We start from the raw sequence: 17,336 nt of genomic DNA, 5'->3' as shown, positions 1-17,336 counted from the left end.
AGATATTAAGCTCGTCTTCTTCCTTTTTGTACTGGCTCGCGGATAACGTTCATAAGATCGCTGTAAGTCACGTAAACGTCCGTTGTCCGAAGTTCTATCTGCGCCGTTCTTATAGATCGTTCCCTTTATCGCCTGCCACGAGATAATGATTTCTGCAACTTTTTCGTAGTCCGCCGAAGTAACACGTCGCAGAAATTGCCTTCAACGTCGAAATTGCTCTGCTCGCTGAGCTCACTACGACGACGACGACGACGACGACGACGACGACGACGACGACGACGAGGGTGGATCGATGTTCACAGCCATTTTTACTTACGCCAATTGACTAATCCTGTACCCTCTTAATATTGCACAAAGTATCGCTCGAAATATAGAGCCTTAAAATTAGACAACGTATCTTGGAAACTGATGCCTCGCTTGGCGCCGACAGTAACGATATATTTCTATGACCCGACTACGAATCGGGTCTGTGTGGCCCCATTTCCAAGTCTCATCAACGCACGATGTACCTCCATCAAGAAATTAATTAAAAAAGAATTAAAAGTCACCCGAAAAATCGATCTCCACTAGTGAAAACTTTCAGAAAATTAAAAAAAGAGGTTAATTAATTCACACACCGCATGAGATGTATCGTCACCAAGGTGAAATGGGCGAATAGCGTTCCATTAACGTTGAATGTGAACACGAAAATCCGTTGAAACGAATACTTTGAATAATAGATACAATCCGAGCACTGCTGTCGCGTTTCCCTTATCAATTCTGTAACTGCGTTGCAAATTTAAATTTTATCTACCGTAATTTCTTTCTGCCTCGTCATCGTTCTCTCCCCGAGAACGAAAGTAATTTCCTCAGCGGGAACCGACGAGTACGCCGAAAAAAAGGGCGGAAAAAAAGATGAGGCTATTACGTGTACGGCACGTATGTCGCCACACATCTTGCATTATGCAGTATTAACAGTTTCGTAATTGGCGCGGCCGGGACGGCGCGTGTGTGCGGATCGTAGGTGTGCGCGATCGAACACGTATGCGAGATCGGTACGATTGTTACCTGCATGAGTAAGCCGTATTTGCGCAAGTCCGTATTGCGCGTAATCTCGTTATAGCCGCGCTAATACTGACTGTCTTGCAACTCGAGTGTTTGTTTTCTTAACGCGCAGACTCCCGAGACGAAACTCGTCGAATCCGATAACTTCTCGCGAGGAAGTTCGCGGAAACGTTCGGCTCTCGAAGTGACACGATGCGCAGTGTAAGATTCACGGATATTTTTTGGCCGATATATTGTAGATCATTAAAAATTTTAATTGAAATTTACAGCATTTTTTAATTAGAATAAATACTAGTTTATCAATTGTGTATCTCGGATTCGAATAAAAATTGTACGACATCGCGTTGGATGAAAAGAACTTGGCATTCTTTTACTCGGGATTTTGCGGAAACTTCATATGTTTGGATTCAAAAAGAAACCCGAAAGTTTTTTTATAACATTTTCAATATTATTGTTGCGTAAATATTTTCTTGCTTAACGTTCTTTGTACTAAAAAAAGACTGATCGAGCTATATATTATTGATTTTTTTCTGACTCGCAAATTTCCGCAACATTTTTAAATTGTAAAATAAACTGCACAAGAAGAGAGCTTTAGATGCGTATCTGGAGAGATTCCCGGGAATTGTCCGGAAGTATAACAAAATCCTATTGGAAAATTATGATAAAGAAATCCTAGTTACTTTGTACTGGTAACTCTCTTTCTCTTTCCATATTATTAAAAAAACAATTTTAAAATAACAGCTTTGCCATAAAAGGGAAGAATGTACTGCAAAAGTTAAGATCTATCACGTTTTCAATTAAAGCGTCGTAAAGAATATTGCAGGTTGGTGTTAATATTGGTTACGTAATATTGGTATTCAACAAACCAATATATTATAAAGATATATCAATTATGTTAGACTCTAAATACTACTTAAACATTTATTCAGAATTTGATCTAATTTTTAAATTGAATTATATAATATATGTGACATTACACTTACAACCGCGATTTAACTGAAAAACCCTCATCTAACTCTGAACTAAAATCTGAGTGCCTCACCTGAGGCAAGTTTCAAGTAACGACTATTAATACGGCTCTATAAGATGCATATTAATAGCCGTTACTTGAAACTTCTCTCAAATGAGGTATTCAAACTCGAGTTCAGAGTTAGATGAGAGTTTTTCAGTTGAATCGCGATTGCAGATATAAATGTGCACATACATCATACAATTCCGATAAAAACATTGGATCTAATTTTGGATAAAAACCTAAAATTTTCAGTTAAATCGCAATTACAAATATAAGTGTGCACATATATTATGTAATTACGATAAAAACGTTGGATCTGAGTCTGGATGAAAATTTAGAGAATTTAGAGTTAGACATGAATCTCTCAGCGTGAATTTCACGATTGCAAATGCGAGGTCGCACATATATAGTGCGACTCAAGTAGAAAACTCAAATCTACATAACTTTAAATTCATATCCGAGTATTTCACACACGTGGGACAAGTTTCAAGTAATGACTATTAACACGGGCCTTACGATGACAGTGGAAGATCGAAGTGAGAATAGCGTGAATCAGCGCGAGACTATCGTTTCTCCTTGCTTTTTACCGCCGTGTCCGAGGGAACGCTCAGGTCGCTCGATGTAGTGCGCGTCAACGCGTTTACATGTACGGTGTCTCCTGGTGAAGTACGATACGCGTCGTCGTGTAGTGGCGACTATAACCTGGAGCAGTAACCGTAAAGCCGTCGCGTGTCGAAACGTCGCGTCTCGCGGATTATTCGTTATGCGTTACCTTGTCTTAATTACTCCCAGTTCCCAGGTGATATACGCGGGCCGGCTTTGTTCATTTGTGCCGGCGCACGCGGTCATAAATATCGATTACCGGGATATAGCCTCGCGTCTATCGGGCCATTAATTTGTCGAAAGTTTGTTATTCGCCACCGACGCTGCGCGCGTCACGCGCCGCGCAAATTGTTTGCAATACTCCGCGAATTCTGCGTCGCGCAGAATCTGCGCCGCGAAATGACGCATTATGGCAGCAGTTCCTGCTGTTCCTACTACTGCTGCTGCTGCATTAAAGCCCGTCTATATAAGCCGCAACACGCAAAACGCAGTTCGCAATCGCGCACATATCCAACTTCAACTTTCTGCGTTTTCTCTGCGTTTGCAGAGTGCGTTTTTGCGTGTTGCGGCCTATGTAGACGGGCCTTTAGAGAAAACAACTGAATTAATAAAATGACGCGTTATAGCGGCCGTCGGTGCTCCGCGAGATCGAATTAATAAAATTCAAACGCGGCTTTTTTACCGTGGCTTTTTCGCCGCGGTTGAAAGAGCGCTCTGGAAGAGCACGTGGCTGTTATTGTTGTTATTTCTACATATCCGCACATCACATGTATCATCTAGTAATAACTCTTGCCCTCTCACCCGGCAATGCATTCAATATGGCCGGTAGCAATAGCGAGGTGGTATTTTTACGTTTGCGCGAGCCATACTGTAGAGATAAAGACATAACTCTTGTGTGCGAATGTTGAACATGTCGCGTATGAAGGCGTAACATAGCGTTCGCGGCCATAGCGGACATACGATACAAGACCGACTATTACACTTGCAGAAACTCGCAGGATCGTACTTTCGACGGGAGCAAGGCGAGCGTGCCGTTATGCGAATCGAGGTTTAACGTGCGACCGTTCCTCGTCGTTGAACATTCATTACGGGAGAAAGTTTCAGAAGGAAGGAAGCGCGGCGGGGCGGGGCGAGGGCGGTGGTAGGAGCCTTAATTTAGATCCGCCATCACGCAATTGACAAAAAAGCGGAAAGCCACGGGTAAGACTACAAAGGGATGGTAACGAGAAAGGCGATTCCGTTGAGGCAGAACGTAGAAAGAATGGAGAAGAGTAGAAGGAGAGGAGTACGACAATAAGATATATTATAGGGGTTAGCACCACGGGGGAGATTTCATCCATCGCGTTTTCTCTTTCTCCCTCGCTCTGCCTCCACCCTCTCTTTCTTTCTCTCTCTCACTCACTCTCGCATGATACGCATAATCGCGGCATAAGCAGAAATTTCCTCAGAAATATACAGGCATGCCGCAGTCCTACCTCGTTATGTGTCGGCTGCAAATATACGAGTATGGTGGAGGAATATCGCAAGCGATTGACAATTGAGGATACAAGTATCGAGAAACTCGCGGAGCCTCGCGACTCCACGATAAAATCTTCGTTGTGCGCTACCGTGGAATTGCTTGAATTAGGCGTCGATCCGCGGTACAGTGAAGATTAATGCGCCGTTTTCGACGACTAAATGACCGTGTCCCGTATCGCGCGGGCGAAGAAAAATCGCTCACGCAACGCGTAGCGCACGCAAACGACAGCGTACGGAGCCGAGCGCGCCTCCGACTCGGCAAAACTCGGTTAGAAATGGATTTCAACAAAAGTAAGAGTCCCTTTGATGGAAATGTAGAACAGAGCGAAATAACCTGGCGAGGAAAGTTGATTTTGTAAGGTAACATAATTCACTCGTTGAGCAAAGCAATATAACGTTTCAAATTCTCTCTCTCTCTCTGCCGCTGCGAGAGCGTCTTACGACAAATTGCAGCAACGATTGTGATTGACGGGACGCTTAAAGAGAAGCTAGATGCGCGACGATCTCGCGAAGACGTAATTTGCCGAAGAACTTAGCAAAGCGTCGACATGGAACGGGAGAGACGAGAAACGTTCATATTCAACCGGCGAACAAACAATAATAATAATAATAATAATCCCTCCGATCCTTCTCGCGTGACTTTGTCGGCTCGAGTTTTCGAGTGCGCGTCGATGTCCTTTTCAATCAACGCTCGATCGTAAGCGCATCTGCATGCGCACGCAGAATACTCTTTAATTTGCGTTTTAATCAGTGCTCCGATACATTCCGACAAATTCCGATGAATTCTCCCCAGAGTCGCGGACTTCTCGAGAGAGAAACTTTTATTTTTTTTTTTCAATCGCGCACCACTTCGACGATACTCGCCCGTTGCGAGTCTCGCGAAACCTTCCTTCGATTGCCGCTCCATCTAAAAATCGCAAGCTGCTGGGACTTATTCACGCGTAAGAATGTAATATCGTAATGGGAGAAGGAAGATGGCAGAAAGAGAGAGAGAGAGAGAGAGAGAGAGAGAGAGAGAGAGAGGAAGGAAGAGCAGCGTTCTCGTGACAGCCGCGATTCCGGGAGTCGGCAGCGGGGCGAACGTCAGCGGGTAAAGGAGACGGAAGGAACGTTCCGTGGCAACGGAGCGACCGATTGCTGGAGGAAAATAGTAGGACAATGCGCATCGCGACACAGAATGGACACAGGCGAATTCGCCGGATTCGAAGAATACGGACGATCGGACGGACAGGTGGACGGATAGATGAATGAACGGGCGAACGAGCGAACAATCAAACGGATTGTAGACGGATAAATCGGGAAAGAGCAAGATAAACGTCTCTCTCTCTCTCTCTCTCACTCTCTCTCTCTCTCTCTCTCTCTCTCTCTCTCTCTCTATCTCTCTTTCTCTCTCGCGCGTGCACGACGCGAACGCGAAAGAGTGCGAAAGGCAGCCGATGTGACCGGGAATGCTCTCACCGACATTTTCAAATAAAACGCCTCGCGGCGGAAGAGGACGTTCCTCAATAGCGTTGACCGACCGGTGGCTTTACCGTTACGCGACCCAATGAGGAGATACGTTCGCCACGAAAAACGTGGCCGCTCCGCGTCCATGTCGATAGTGCCTCGTGACCAATAGCACACGCTGCAGTATGCATGTGTGCATGATAGTTCACGAACGGTACTTTGCAACCGGACGGAGAGTCCCGCTTCTTCGAGTTCCTCGAGCATCGCGAGGAATCGATCGAGCGTGTGTTTCGGCGAACGCATTAAGGAAAGTTCCTCGGAAAATTTGCCGAGTATTTAAATAGCCGTTATCCGGATGTCATCCTTGCTTCATTGGCCTTACAGTCCGCGAAGCCGCTATAGTGGCGCGGCAGCATTGACTTTACGAAATACAATGCTTATTATTATTATTACTATTGTTATCATCATTATCATTATTACTTCTCACCTTTTCCATACAAATTATATATATATATATATATATATATATATATATATACATATATACATATAAATATATATATAGTAAAGATTTTTAGTATTAGATAGTATAGTAGTAGATAGTAAAGTATATAGAAAAAATTTTTAAGAAATATATAAAAATCCAAATCATTTTTCAAATAAACAATTTAAAAAAATAAATACACAAGTATGTTTATTTTACATTTTACAACAGATGTACTAATAGTATATTTTTAAATTTATGCCAGTAATAACAGAAATTTTGTTTTGACTTTTCTTTTGTTATCATGTACAGGATGTCTGACGATTTGGTAATCCAATTTCCACGCCCATGGGCGTTCATTATTTTATCGTCAGACACACTGCGTATATTTTTGTATAATTATGTAAAAAAGAGATAAATTTATGTTTTTTAAAATAATTCTTAATAAAAATATTTCTGTATGATTAAATAGAGAAAAGAAATTAATTTAAAAAAATAGTTGGAACGATCCGGGAAGTTACTATAGTGACGTGGCGGGAATATCATGTTTTTTACTAATCTATCCTTTGATGTATATGAAAAAGTTCTAGTTCAAAGACTGTAAAAGTCACTCACAAAAAGCCAGCCGGACTATAAGGATTAACATGTTTGTTATTACGGTTTATTTGGAGTACTCTCTCCACGAACACCTTATTTTTCTATGTTCTCTTTGCTTTTTTACATAATTGCGTAAAGCAAATTTAATTTGATAATGTATGAACATGGAAAAAAACTTGGTGCCGTTACACTCGTTGTAAAGAAGCTGATAAAAGGCTTCTTAACACGGTAAAGATATTTCGATCTCGTCTCGTCATTTCCTCATCCCGGAAATGGATATTTTGGTTTTTCCGTTCCTAATGCCGTTGTATACTCTCAGCACGCCGGCATATCGTTCCGCTTATTCATGGCGGGTCTGAAAATTCCGGCTTGAATGGCGAGGCAGGCCAGATCCGACAGTGAGACGTGCAGACGAACGCAACTGGTTCATAGGGTTCCCCCATTTGAATATACGAAACCGTGACGAGACGTACGCTGCAACGTATACGTCATGAGCTTCATTGTTGAATGTTATGAGTTTCTATGGGAGCAGTTGAACAGACACTCCGCCGTATCTACCGCCCCGGTCTTCGCGGTTCATTAATTTTTATTCTTCTTCTTTTCTCATTTTTGTTTCTTTTCTTTTAATCTCGTTCGCATCATATAATCACGATTGGGACGTTAATTTTGGTTAACTTTGGTTAACGTTAACGAGTGCCGGGAAAGGACCGATCATAAATATTGTGACATTCGTGGTCACGACAGTGCGAAACTATTAGTTTTCAACGTCGCCGCGCTGTGATATTCGATTTTCGTGGTGATTTGTGTCGACGTTCGATGTTTCGTTACGATAGTGAAACGACTCTGTGCCGCGCGCGCAAATCGATCTTTATAATAACGGAACTCTATGGAAGTGACGCACGAGGGTTATATTAGATACTTTCTACGTCTGTTCGTGTTAAAGCAAAAGCATGTTAAAAATGTATCACGTATTGTGCGCGCGCACGTAATTACGAAATCGTCGAGTAATTCAGAGGTGATCTCTAAAAAACGTAGAGAAGACTGGTTCGATTTGCTTTCAGGTCAAACAGGTCGAGAGCGTATCGAGAAATAATTATAACTGACATCGCGGCGAATTATTTTTGACGTAATACTTTTTTCTTTTTTATCTCGCGTCAGTATTCTACCCTCGATCGCGAAATTACAGTTTTTAATTAAAACTGAATTTTCCTCTGTGTATCTCTTGATTTACATGAAAAATTATACGAAATTCACGTAATTTATATCCACTAAACGAACGCTACGTAATACGAGGTGGACAGGAATGACATGTTGTTTTGTAGCGTTCGCGAAAATGTAAAAATATCGTCAGAACGTGGAGTGCTTTTGTTGCTTTAGGTCTCCTTTAACGACGTTACGATCGAATTTTAATCCGCGAGCGCTCGCGAAGCACGTATCACTTTAAGATAAAAAGCGGCAAATGTAGAACAACGAACGTCCGCACCTTTAAATACACATTTGCCAAGAGAGAATCGCTCTCTTCTCGGTTATTCCTTTCGAAATACGGCATTTATGATCTTTTATTGTAAATTGCGTTCATGAGACGTGCGGATATATCGATATGCGTATTGGTATTCCCTTCGTAACAGAGCTGTTCATACCGGATGCTTTTACGAGGAATGTGCTTTTTTAATTTCAATGTATTGAAATAAAAAAAAATGAAAATACCTGCTCATGCGTTTAGTTAGTTCGTTACTGAAGCTCTAGGGCAAAATTATATTGCGCCGTGTCTGTATAACATTAAAGATGATCGCACCATTGTAATGAATGCCAGTTTTAATGCGATTTATTCGCCGGAATCGTATAACTTTGTCGAGTTGCTCGCCGGCTTTTTCTTGGAAATTAATTGTTCATAGCTGAAATCAGTGTCGTTTGTGGAGCTTTAATTGGACAGTTTACGGTGACGACTACGCTGACGACGACGACGACGACGACGACGACGACGATGACGATGAGGATGAGGATGAAGGCAAGGGTAAACCATTCTCCGCGGCGTCGCCCTGGATACTCCTGTTTCTAACGGTACTACGCTGCTTCCGCGTAAAGACAGGAATTCACGCGACGACGAGTCTGTGCGCAAGCACCAGCGAGGAACAACGTTTTCGCGTGTTCATTATTTCGTAAATGTGACACGGGGCGCGAACGTCCGACGCCTTTCGCGTCGCTAAATGCCGGCGTATTATTCCCCACTTGCGTTAATCATGCTAGGAACGCGCGTTCTCGCGCGCTCGTCGACAATCGGCATTGTCAACGCCGCGAGACGGTACGGCAGCTTGGGCGTTAATTGTGCAGAAGGCAGGCAGGGGAGCCGCCGGAGTCGGTGAACCTAAAACTAGGTTGACTCCCGACAGGTAATTTGTATCGCATTATCGCCCTCGCCCACGCAGTTCACCTCGTCGACGCACTGTGCGCCGTGAATTTATTCCCGGCTTAATGGAAAACGCGTGTACGCCAGCAAAAGTATAAGTGCCGGACGAAAAAGAGAGGGCAAGAAACGGAAAGAGAGAGAAAGAGAGAGAGGGGGTGAAAAGAGAGGGGCCGATCGATTCTTAGCTATCGAGCGTTCCTCTCGCGGTCGATTTCTCCGTAGGGTCACCGGGTTATCGGGTCACCGTGACGCCGTTCGATCGCGCGATGTCACCGACTATGGTCACTGGACGCAGTGACCGGAGGGAAATAATAAGATATGTGAAAACATAAGCTAGATGTTAAAGCATTAAAGATATACTATTTAGCGAAGTGGCTCAAGGTAGCGTTCCCCTGCGAACGTCGTTGCTCGTTTTAGTCGATGCGCGTTTCTAGTCGTTCCCCACTAATAGTCGCGCGATCATGAACGCAGTGCCTTTACCGAGCTTGTGCTTTCTGTTACAGCCCCAGTGAGAGCTACAGACGAACCGTCCGAGGAGACCCAGTACATAGATATGCACGAAGGCTCGAAGCTGCAATTGCAATGCCGGTTTCCGCCGCCGCGGCAGAACGTCACGAGTTATTGGCTCGTCCGCACGAAGGATAACGTCGACAACGCGGCAATCGACGACCGCGCGTTATCGCCTAACTACAAGGTGTTCATAAATCTGTCGCAGGGCCGTTTCGATCTACAGATCAAGAATATATCGTACGAGCGTGACAACGGCAAGTACGAGTGTCGAATCAAGATGACCAATTCCGGCGAAGATTGGCATCGGAAGTTCGTCGTGCTGACGGTGCTGCGGACGCCGGGCCCGCCGAACATAACGCTCTCTAGCTCACGCGTAATGGAAGGCACGCTGCTCAATCTGACGTGCATCACATTAGGCGGCAGCCCTGAACCGGAGATCAGGTGGTTCCGCGGCAACAACGGCACGGTGCTGCACGTCGGCAAGACGCTGCTGATGAATCCGACGCAGGAGGACGACAGGGCGGCCTTCCGTTGCGTGGTGAGAAACCGGGCGATGAGCGAGGGCGAGACTCTGGTCGCGTCGGTGACGCTCGACGTCGATTACTTCCCTCGCGTCACCGTCGGCCCGGAGAATCCGATGAAGGTCGAGGTGAACGGCACCGCGAACATCATTTGCCACGTGGACTCGAAGCCGAAGGTGACTAACGTGCGTTGGACACGGGACGGCACTTTCATCGACACCAACTTTCAGCACGTGATATCCAAGGTCACGCTACAAGACGCCGGCACATACACATGCCTGGCGGACAACGGCCTGCAAAAGCGCGGCGAGTCGTCCTTGCTCCTGGATGTGCTTTACCCGCCCACGGTGTCGATCGAAGGTGACCCCGTGAGAGTGACCGACGTGGAGGACAGCGTGACTGTTCACTGCAACGTGTCCGCCAATCCAAAGCCGTCGGTGATCGAGTGGCTACGCGACGGTCGACCCGAGTTCCGTCAATCGGGCCTGATCCTCCGCTTGATCCGGGTCACGGCGGATCACACCGGCAACTACACGTGCCGCGCCGTCAACACGATCTACCCCACCGGCGGCGAGCGTCGAAATTACACGGCCTCGGCCACCGTGACCGTGCGAGTGCGACACAAACCCGGCCCAGCCAGGGTGACGCCGGATTCGCCAGTCGCCGTCGAGGGCTCGCGGGTCACTCTCACGTGCATGGCCAACCCGGCCGGCTACCCTGAGCCACAGTACAAGTGGTGGAAGGAAGGCGAGAGCGGCTCAGTCATGATACCGACCGGCTCGAGGTACGAGATCGACTCGGTGCATCTCGGCAGTGAAGGCACTTACAAGTGCTACGCGCTCAACGAGATCGGCATAGGCGATGCTGCCTCGGTCAACCTCACCGTTCACCAACCGCCAAAGATACTCACCAAGTTGCAGCCCCATATCACGAGGAAGTAAGTAGAGGCATCGCTTTACTCGCGAGCGTTTAGGAGACCGATTTCGGTCGTTGTGCTAGAATTTCCACTTCAAGCTCCTGGCCGCGACCATGTTGCATCGCGACGCAGGAAGCGAGAAATGATCATTCTTCCCTGCCATTTCCAAATAAAGAGACATTTGTATGAGAGGACATTTTAGATCGTTCAAGTAAAACGCTCTCAAAACTATCCTTTTCCCTCGACAGTCAACAAATAGCTGTAAAATGAACGTGGCAAAATCACGAGAAAAGATAGGTTAAAGAGAAAGGTCGCGTGTCAAGGGAAAAGGATAGTTTTCGGAGCATTTCACAAGTGCTCGAGTGTTCTCAAGTAGTTCTTTCATATCATTTTACTCGAAAAAGGGAAAAAGAATTTTTGCCATGCGTTTTCTCGCTTCTGACGTCATCAGTCCGAGGTCCCGCCGAGAGAGCAGCAGCTTTAAAAGAAACACTCGTCGACATTGTCATTTTCCGCAAAATTTGTGATTATCACTTCTGTTATAATATTATCATTAGTCTTATTCAATTACGTCGTGTTGACGGTAATTACTCATCAATTATTATTCTTGCCGAAATCACGCGGCTTTTAATGTTGGATAAAGTGGCTTCGCCATTGGAGTAAGATTTATCCTCCGCAGGAAAGCTCCTAATAATGTAACGTCTTCTCGCTTTATCGCAGAGTCGGCGAATCGTCGTTCCAAATATCCTGCGTAGCGCAGGGCAAACCACGGCCTAGCGTGCGCTGGCTGAAGGACGATCAAGAATTAACGGCCGACGAGAGGCTCTATAAAGTAATTACGATGGCGTCGGAGGGCCACGGTAGCGTAATAACCGTAAATTCCACGCTGAGCTTTTTGGGTCACGCTCGTCCGCAGACCGACGAGATCGTGGCGAGCGATCGCGGCAAGTACACCTGCGTCTTTGTGAACGAGGTGAAGAAAGTCGAGTCCACGATGATGCTCAAGGTGGAGCACGAGCCGATAATACTCCACCAATACGGCAAGGTGGCCTCCAGCGTCGGAGAGACCGCCGAGGTGACCTGCAAGGTTCAGGCGTGGCCGAAGCCAGAGTTCCAGTGGAGCTACGGTACCAACGCAGCGACACTACAGGGCTCCTCCAGCGACGGCCACTACGAAATCTCTTCCACGAACGACAACTACGACATGTACATGTCCCTGCTTAGAATAAATCATATCCGTGAGTCTGATTACGGTGACTACAATTGCCGTGTGGTGAACGCTCAGGGTAGCGTCACGTCTCACATCAGACTGCAGCCAAAGGGCGCGCCAGAGAGACCAACCAACATCACTGCCATGGACATCGGGCCTACGCATGTCGCTTTACTGTGGGAATTGGGCTTCGACGGCGGCCTACCCATCACCAAATACTTTGTCTCGTACAGAAGGGTCGCGGGCGGCGACGAGATTGTCGCACCAGACTGCGCGCCACCGCGGGGACCGGCCGGCCAGTGGATGGAGCTCGATTGTCGCCGATCGAACCCGTGCAACGTGACTAATCTCGAGCAACACCAGACCTACACTTTTAAGGTGAAGGTCTACAACACGAAGAACCACTCCGACTACTCCGAGGAGGTGACTGCCACCACTGCGGTCGCGAAGATACCTACGCCGTTGAGGGTGAGCTACGATCCCGAGAGCAGCACCCTTGCCATCAACGTGGGCGCCACGTGCTTGGCTCTGGTGGCGTCCATCGAGAAATTCGACGGTGGCACGGACAGCGCGTGGCGAATTGTCGACGAGTGGCCTCTCGAGGTCCTCGGGAGCGCGCCCACTCAGAGGGAAGGAATATTGGACGATCCCGAAGCGCCCGACACAGAGCCCCGACTCAGAGTTCGGCTGTGTCTCAAAGCCGACCGGCAGAAGTGCGGCGAGTACGCGGATGCCGAAAGTAAGTTCGGCGCGGCAGGTCGTGTTTGTTGCCGCGAAATAACATTCCCAACTGGAAGTAGGATCGCAGGCAACTTGTGAATAATTCGCGAAATGTTCTAACATAACTTAGCACATGATAAGCAATGAGGAGGGTGCGAATTTAGAGAGCGAATAAATTAATCCGATGGTCTCGTTTTGGCTCGTGAATGTTTGTTCTTTCTGTGACTTTCAAATAATGCAAAATCCGCTAACAATTGATAAGTTTTGAAAGCAACGAGGTTAATTTAATGGACGTCTTTATCGTGTTAGAGGATTGATTTTTCCGACCGCGGTTTCATTAATATCTAACATCGTCTTTTGAAATAACAAAAGATTTCCGATGTTAATTTAGAACTGAGATATTGTAACGCGCGCGACTTTATCACCGGCATGTTTTGCGAATTCGAAAACCTTCAAGTCTCCGTGTTTCTCTTCACAGTTGGGCCATCGTATATCGCGCAATCCGGCACTCTCACGATGCCAACTTTGATCGCGCTGATAGTAAGCGGAGCAGTGTTCCTGCTGTTCGCGGCGTTGCTGCTGCTGTTTTGCCGTTGCCGGCGGAAACACGCGACGAAAGCGAAGGATTACGAGATGGATTCGAACACGTGAGTATCCGGCTTGCGAGAAGCTATCGAGCTCGCCGTCGAGTGAGCATTATTATGCGCTTCAATTGCGCGACGCGCCTTGCTTCGTATCGCTCGAACACAGACGGGCACCGTTCAAGTGCCTCGTTTACTTTGTGCAGCGTCCGACCAAGTCTAGTGACGGGCAACGGCCAACAAACGCAACCACCACCGCCGTATTACGCCGAGAACAAGGCTTTAGAGCATAGTCTGGATCATGCCTTGGCGATGGAGGACTCCAAGACTCCCGCATACTCGCAGCCGGGATACGGTTATCACCAGCCGAATCACAACATCAACGGTAAGCGCGTCGCGAATTCGTGCGCAAATCACACAGTTACATGTGAAAATCAACATATGACGGGAAATCACAATAGACCTTTTGCCTGCAGGCGTAAACATGGGCTACATGGATAACAGTTACTCGAACTCCAACAACGGCGGTTCCGTGAACTCGCAGGACTCTATATGGCAGATGAAGTCAGCGGCGGCGAACGGCGTCAACCAGCCTTACGATCTCGCTGGCTACGGCACTGCGGAGTCCGATTACCCCACGCACCCTCATTATCTGCCGCAGCGGGAGGATTACAGGGAGAGCCATAATCTGAGCCGACAGCAGTTCTGCACGGAGCCGTTCGCCACCGTCGTCAAGTCTCAGAAACACGTTGGTTAGTGTATTAGCCTTACGATCGTTTCACGTGACTCCTCCGTCCAGAGCAGCCTGGCCTTCTAATGACAGTCCCTATATTACCGCCGTGCGTGCCAGGCTGCTGCAATGTTATAGATTATATCGTACGTAACATCGATCTTCCGCGCGGCTGCTACCGCGCGCGCCGTTCCCGCCGATACCTTCTCTACCCTCGGAGAGACTCGCTTACCCGGAACATCCCCCTGCCACCTTGCTATTGTTCCTTGCCGACCAACTTGCGGCAGTCCCTCTCGGATCTGCTCCTCGCGCCTCGACATTTTCGCCGTTACGCCTCGCCTTTCGTACGACACCACTCTCTTTGATTAATGTTTACTCTCTACTTTGTTCACTCGCTGACTTTGTTATTCTACTGCAAGCTTTTTCTGCGACTTATCGGTCGTTCGCGGCGAAATAATCATTCTCGCGCCGCCACGCGTTCTCGCTTTATCCCCCCGCATTATCATACTAATTATCTTGCCCGTTGTGTGTTCGACAGACTCGCCTTACGACGTGTCCGGATTACCGTATCAGGAAAATTACGACGAGGACACTAAGCCGCCGCAACAGGTCAGCCTGTCGTACGACGAGAGCTTGGAATCGGGCTACTCTACGCCCAACAGCCGTGGTCGTAGGATCATCAGGGAGATAATCGTTTGAGATCTACCTACCGGCTCACGAGCCGGAAACACGCGCACCACGTGGCTATAGCAGCAAGCCCCCGTTTGTCATACGATGACACCGCAACGCCATCAACACCACTATCATCGCCATCGACATCACCATCGTATGGAGATCGTCCTTGAGAACCTCTCCGTTGCGCCCACGCCATCCTCGGTCGCGACTTCACAGCTGGGTATTCCGATGCATCCACCTCCACCGCCACCGCCGCCGCCGCCGCCGCCGCCGCTGCCATCGTCACTGCCGTCGTCATCGTCGTCGTCGTCGTCACACCATTTCCCACGTTGCAACGCGCTTTACGACGTCGACACGTTGTTGCCCACGAACGATTATTACGCGAGGAGTCGCCACAAGCTGGCGTCGTACGATCGCGACCTGGACGGCGCATCGGCGGCCCCGATGACGGTCCGGCGAGTCGGCAAGTCCGGACTGCTGGAGATCGCCGAGACGGACACGACGTGTTCACGTGGCCGCGTATTCACGGGCGCGGAGGACGTGGTCGCGCGCACCACCGCGTCCTTACGACTCGATCGTTCAGGGCTTCTCGAGGCGGTTCCAGAGGCCGTCGACCAGCTAGAGGAGGATTGCAACAACAACGATGGTGTTTCGAACGAGCACAACGCGGTGACCGCGACGAGTACCTTTGACGACGGAGGGACAGACGAGGCCACGTCGCGCGGTGAAACCTTCAAAGTGGACGCTGACGTGAATCCTCGCGTGTTCGACGGAGCGTGTCGTCCGCTGGAACAGTCGTCGTCGTCCTTAGAAGTACAGGCTTGTGCGGACACAGTCGGCGCGAGGGGCTATTCCGCGGACGTCCAGCTGCCAATCGGCAGTCCGCGGTTCCACGACGTCTCCACGAAAGCCACGGAGAGGCTACCGCATTTATCATCCTTCTCGCCCGGGCCTTCTCTGCACCGTCCTCGGAACGACTCCTCGAGGGGATCGTCCTTGTTAACAAGCCGCTGCGCGGACGCGGACTCATTCGCCGTGCGGCTACGGCACCAGAGGTCCCCGGAATTCACCGCGAACTACACTAATTCCACCCCTGTGAATCTGCACGGCACGTTAACGTCGTCGTTGACGACGGGGAGCCCGATTATGCGAGGGCAACCGCAGCTGAGATGCTCGAAGGAGAACCTCGAGCATCCGGCATCGTTCGACTCGACGACGGTCGATGTGCCGGCCGATCCAATTAAGGCGTCTCGCGACTCGCTGCTCGCGAAAGGAAGCACGGAACAAGAAGACGACGACGCTCTGCCGGGGGAAGAGCGGGCCGAGGCGGAAGGATGCGAGCACACGGCAGTCGAGGGTCTCGAGGAGGACGAAGTATCGTTCAAAGGGTCCAACAAACTTCTCGACAACGACAATGTCCAGACGCTCAGAGTGATCATTCTGTCGGAACAGTTGTGAAAGTGACCGTACCACCCGAGTGCAATGATTCCAGGCAGTGATATCAAAGTGTATGCGTGTGGGTGTGTGTGTATATGCGTGCGCGCCTGCGTGTATTATGTATGAGTGTGTGTGCCGCGCGCGTGCCGGTGAATAAACGCATATCCATCGATGATACGGTCTCTCCCGAGGGCTTACCAACCGTCGAGAACGATGGATATCGCTCTTGCCTCTCGGTTTAACTTACCCCGTCTCGCTGATACTTAACTACGCGGGTCAAAATATTAAGTGGCTTTTTCTACTTTGCCGCATTTTCAGCAATCGCGCATAAATCGATGTTTAATTCGGTCTTTATCGATTGGTTAAGAAAGAATTGATTTAAGAAAGAATCCTCGCGAAGATCGGATCTTATCCGCGCTAATAAATTTTGAAAATGAATCTTTTGTATTATTTGGTCTAATTTTAAGCCGCTCAAGACTGATTAAATATTATTATTATTATTATCGCATTGAATCCGGCAATCGTATTGATATTTAATAGCGTCTCGATTTTTCGAGACGATCAACTGCCACGTCGGATTTGACGCGTTAACGACTGTTCTACATAATTACTCAGCCTTGACGTGGCGCGCGACGAAATTTCCACGCATTTGCGTATGAAGTGGCAAGCCGTTGAATCTCACCGTTTGGTATGACGCGGCTAATTTAATCGCATTTACTTGTGTTTCACGCATAATCGCATTCTGTGCTATCGAGCGCGTTCGCGGAGAGACGCGAACTCGATACACTTCTCTCGCGAGGCCCGTATCTGCGAGCGTTGTCACTGTATGAAGTACAGTGTTAGTGCACCGGGGACACTTCAATTTCCGGCGGCTCACGCTAGAAAGGATGCTGTACGTTTCAAATAGGTGGGAAGGCTGTTTCAG

At 48.1% G+C, this 17,336-nt stretch overlaps 1 protein-coding gene across 4 annotated transcripts in view; it reads left to right on the top strand.

The window, feature by feature from the left end:
* The window catches only part of LOC116852337 (hemicentin-2-like), a 211,393-nt gene extending 196,359 nt beyond the window's left edge, over positions 1 to 15,034 (top strand). For 3 of the 4 annotated variants that reach the window (XM_032832599.1, XM_032832600.1, XM_032832597.1), the window contains 6 exons: positions 9,615 to 11,079; positions 11,779 to 13,007; positions 13,467 to 13,635; positions 13,755 to 13,954; positions 14,046 to 14,321; positions 14,838 to 15,034. In XM_032832599.1, coding sequence (XP_032688490.1) covers positions 9,615 to 11,079; positions 11,779 to 13,007; positions 13,467 to 13,635; positions 13,755 to 13,954; positions 14,046 to 14,321; positions 14,838 to 14,998 — 3,500 coding nt within the window. In that variant the 3' untranslated portion in view covers positions 14,999 to 15,034. The remainder of the gene's footprint in view (positions 1 to 9,614; positions 11,080 to 11,778; positions 13,008 to 13,466; positions 13,636 to 13,754; positions 13,955 to 14,045; positions 14,322 to 14,837) is intronic. The other variant, XM_032832598.1, reaches the window with a different exon arrangement.
* The last annotated feature ends 2,302 nt before the right edge of the window (positions 15,035 to 17,336 follow it).

The sequence above is a fragment of the Odontomachus brunneus genome, unplaced genomic scaffold (genome assembly GCF_010583005.1).
Source record: "Odontomachus brunneus isolate Ranch 3 - 2012 unplaced genomic scaffold, Obru_v1 Obru_scaffold_215, whole genome shotgun sequence".
Lineage (NCBI taxonomy): Eukaryota > Metazoa > Arthropoda > Insecta > Hymenoptera > Formicidae > Odontomachus > Odontomachus brunneus.
The sequence above is the reverse complement of the archived record's forward strand: the minus strand, read 5'-3'. Positions and strand labels throughout refer to the sequence as shown.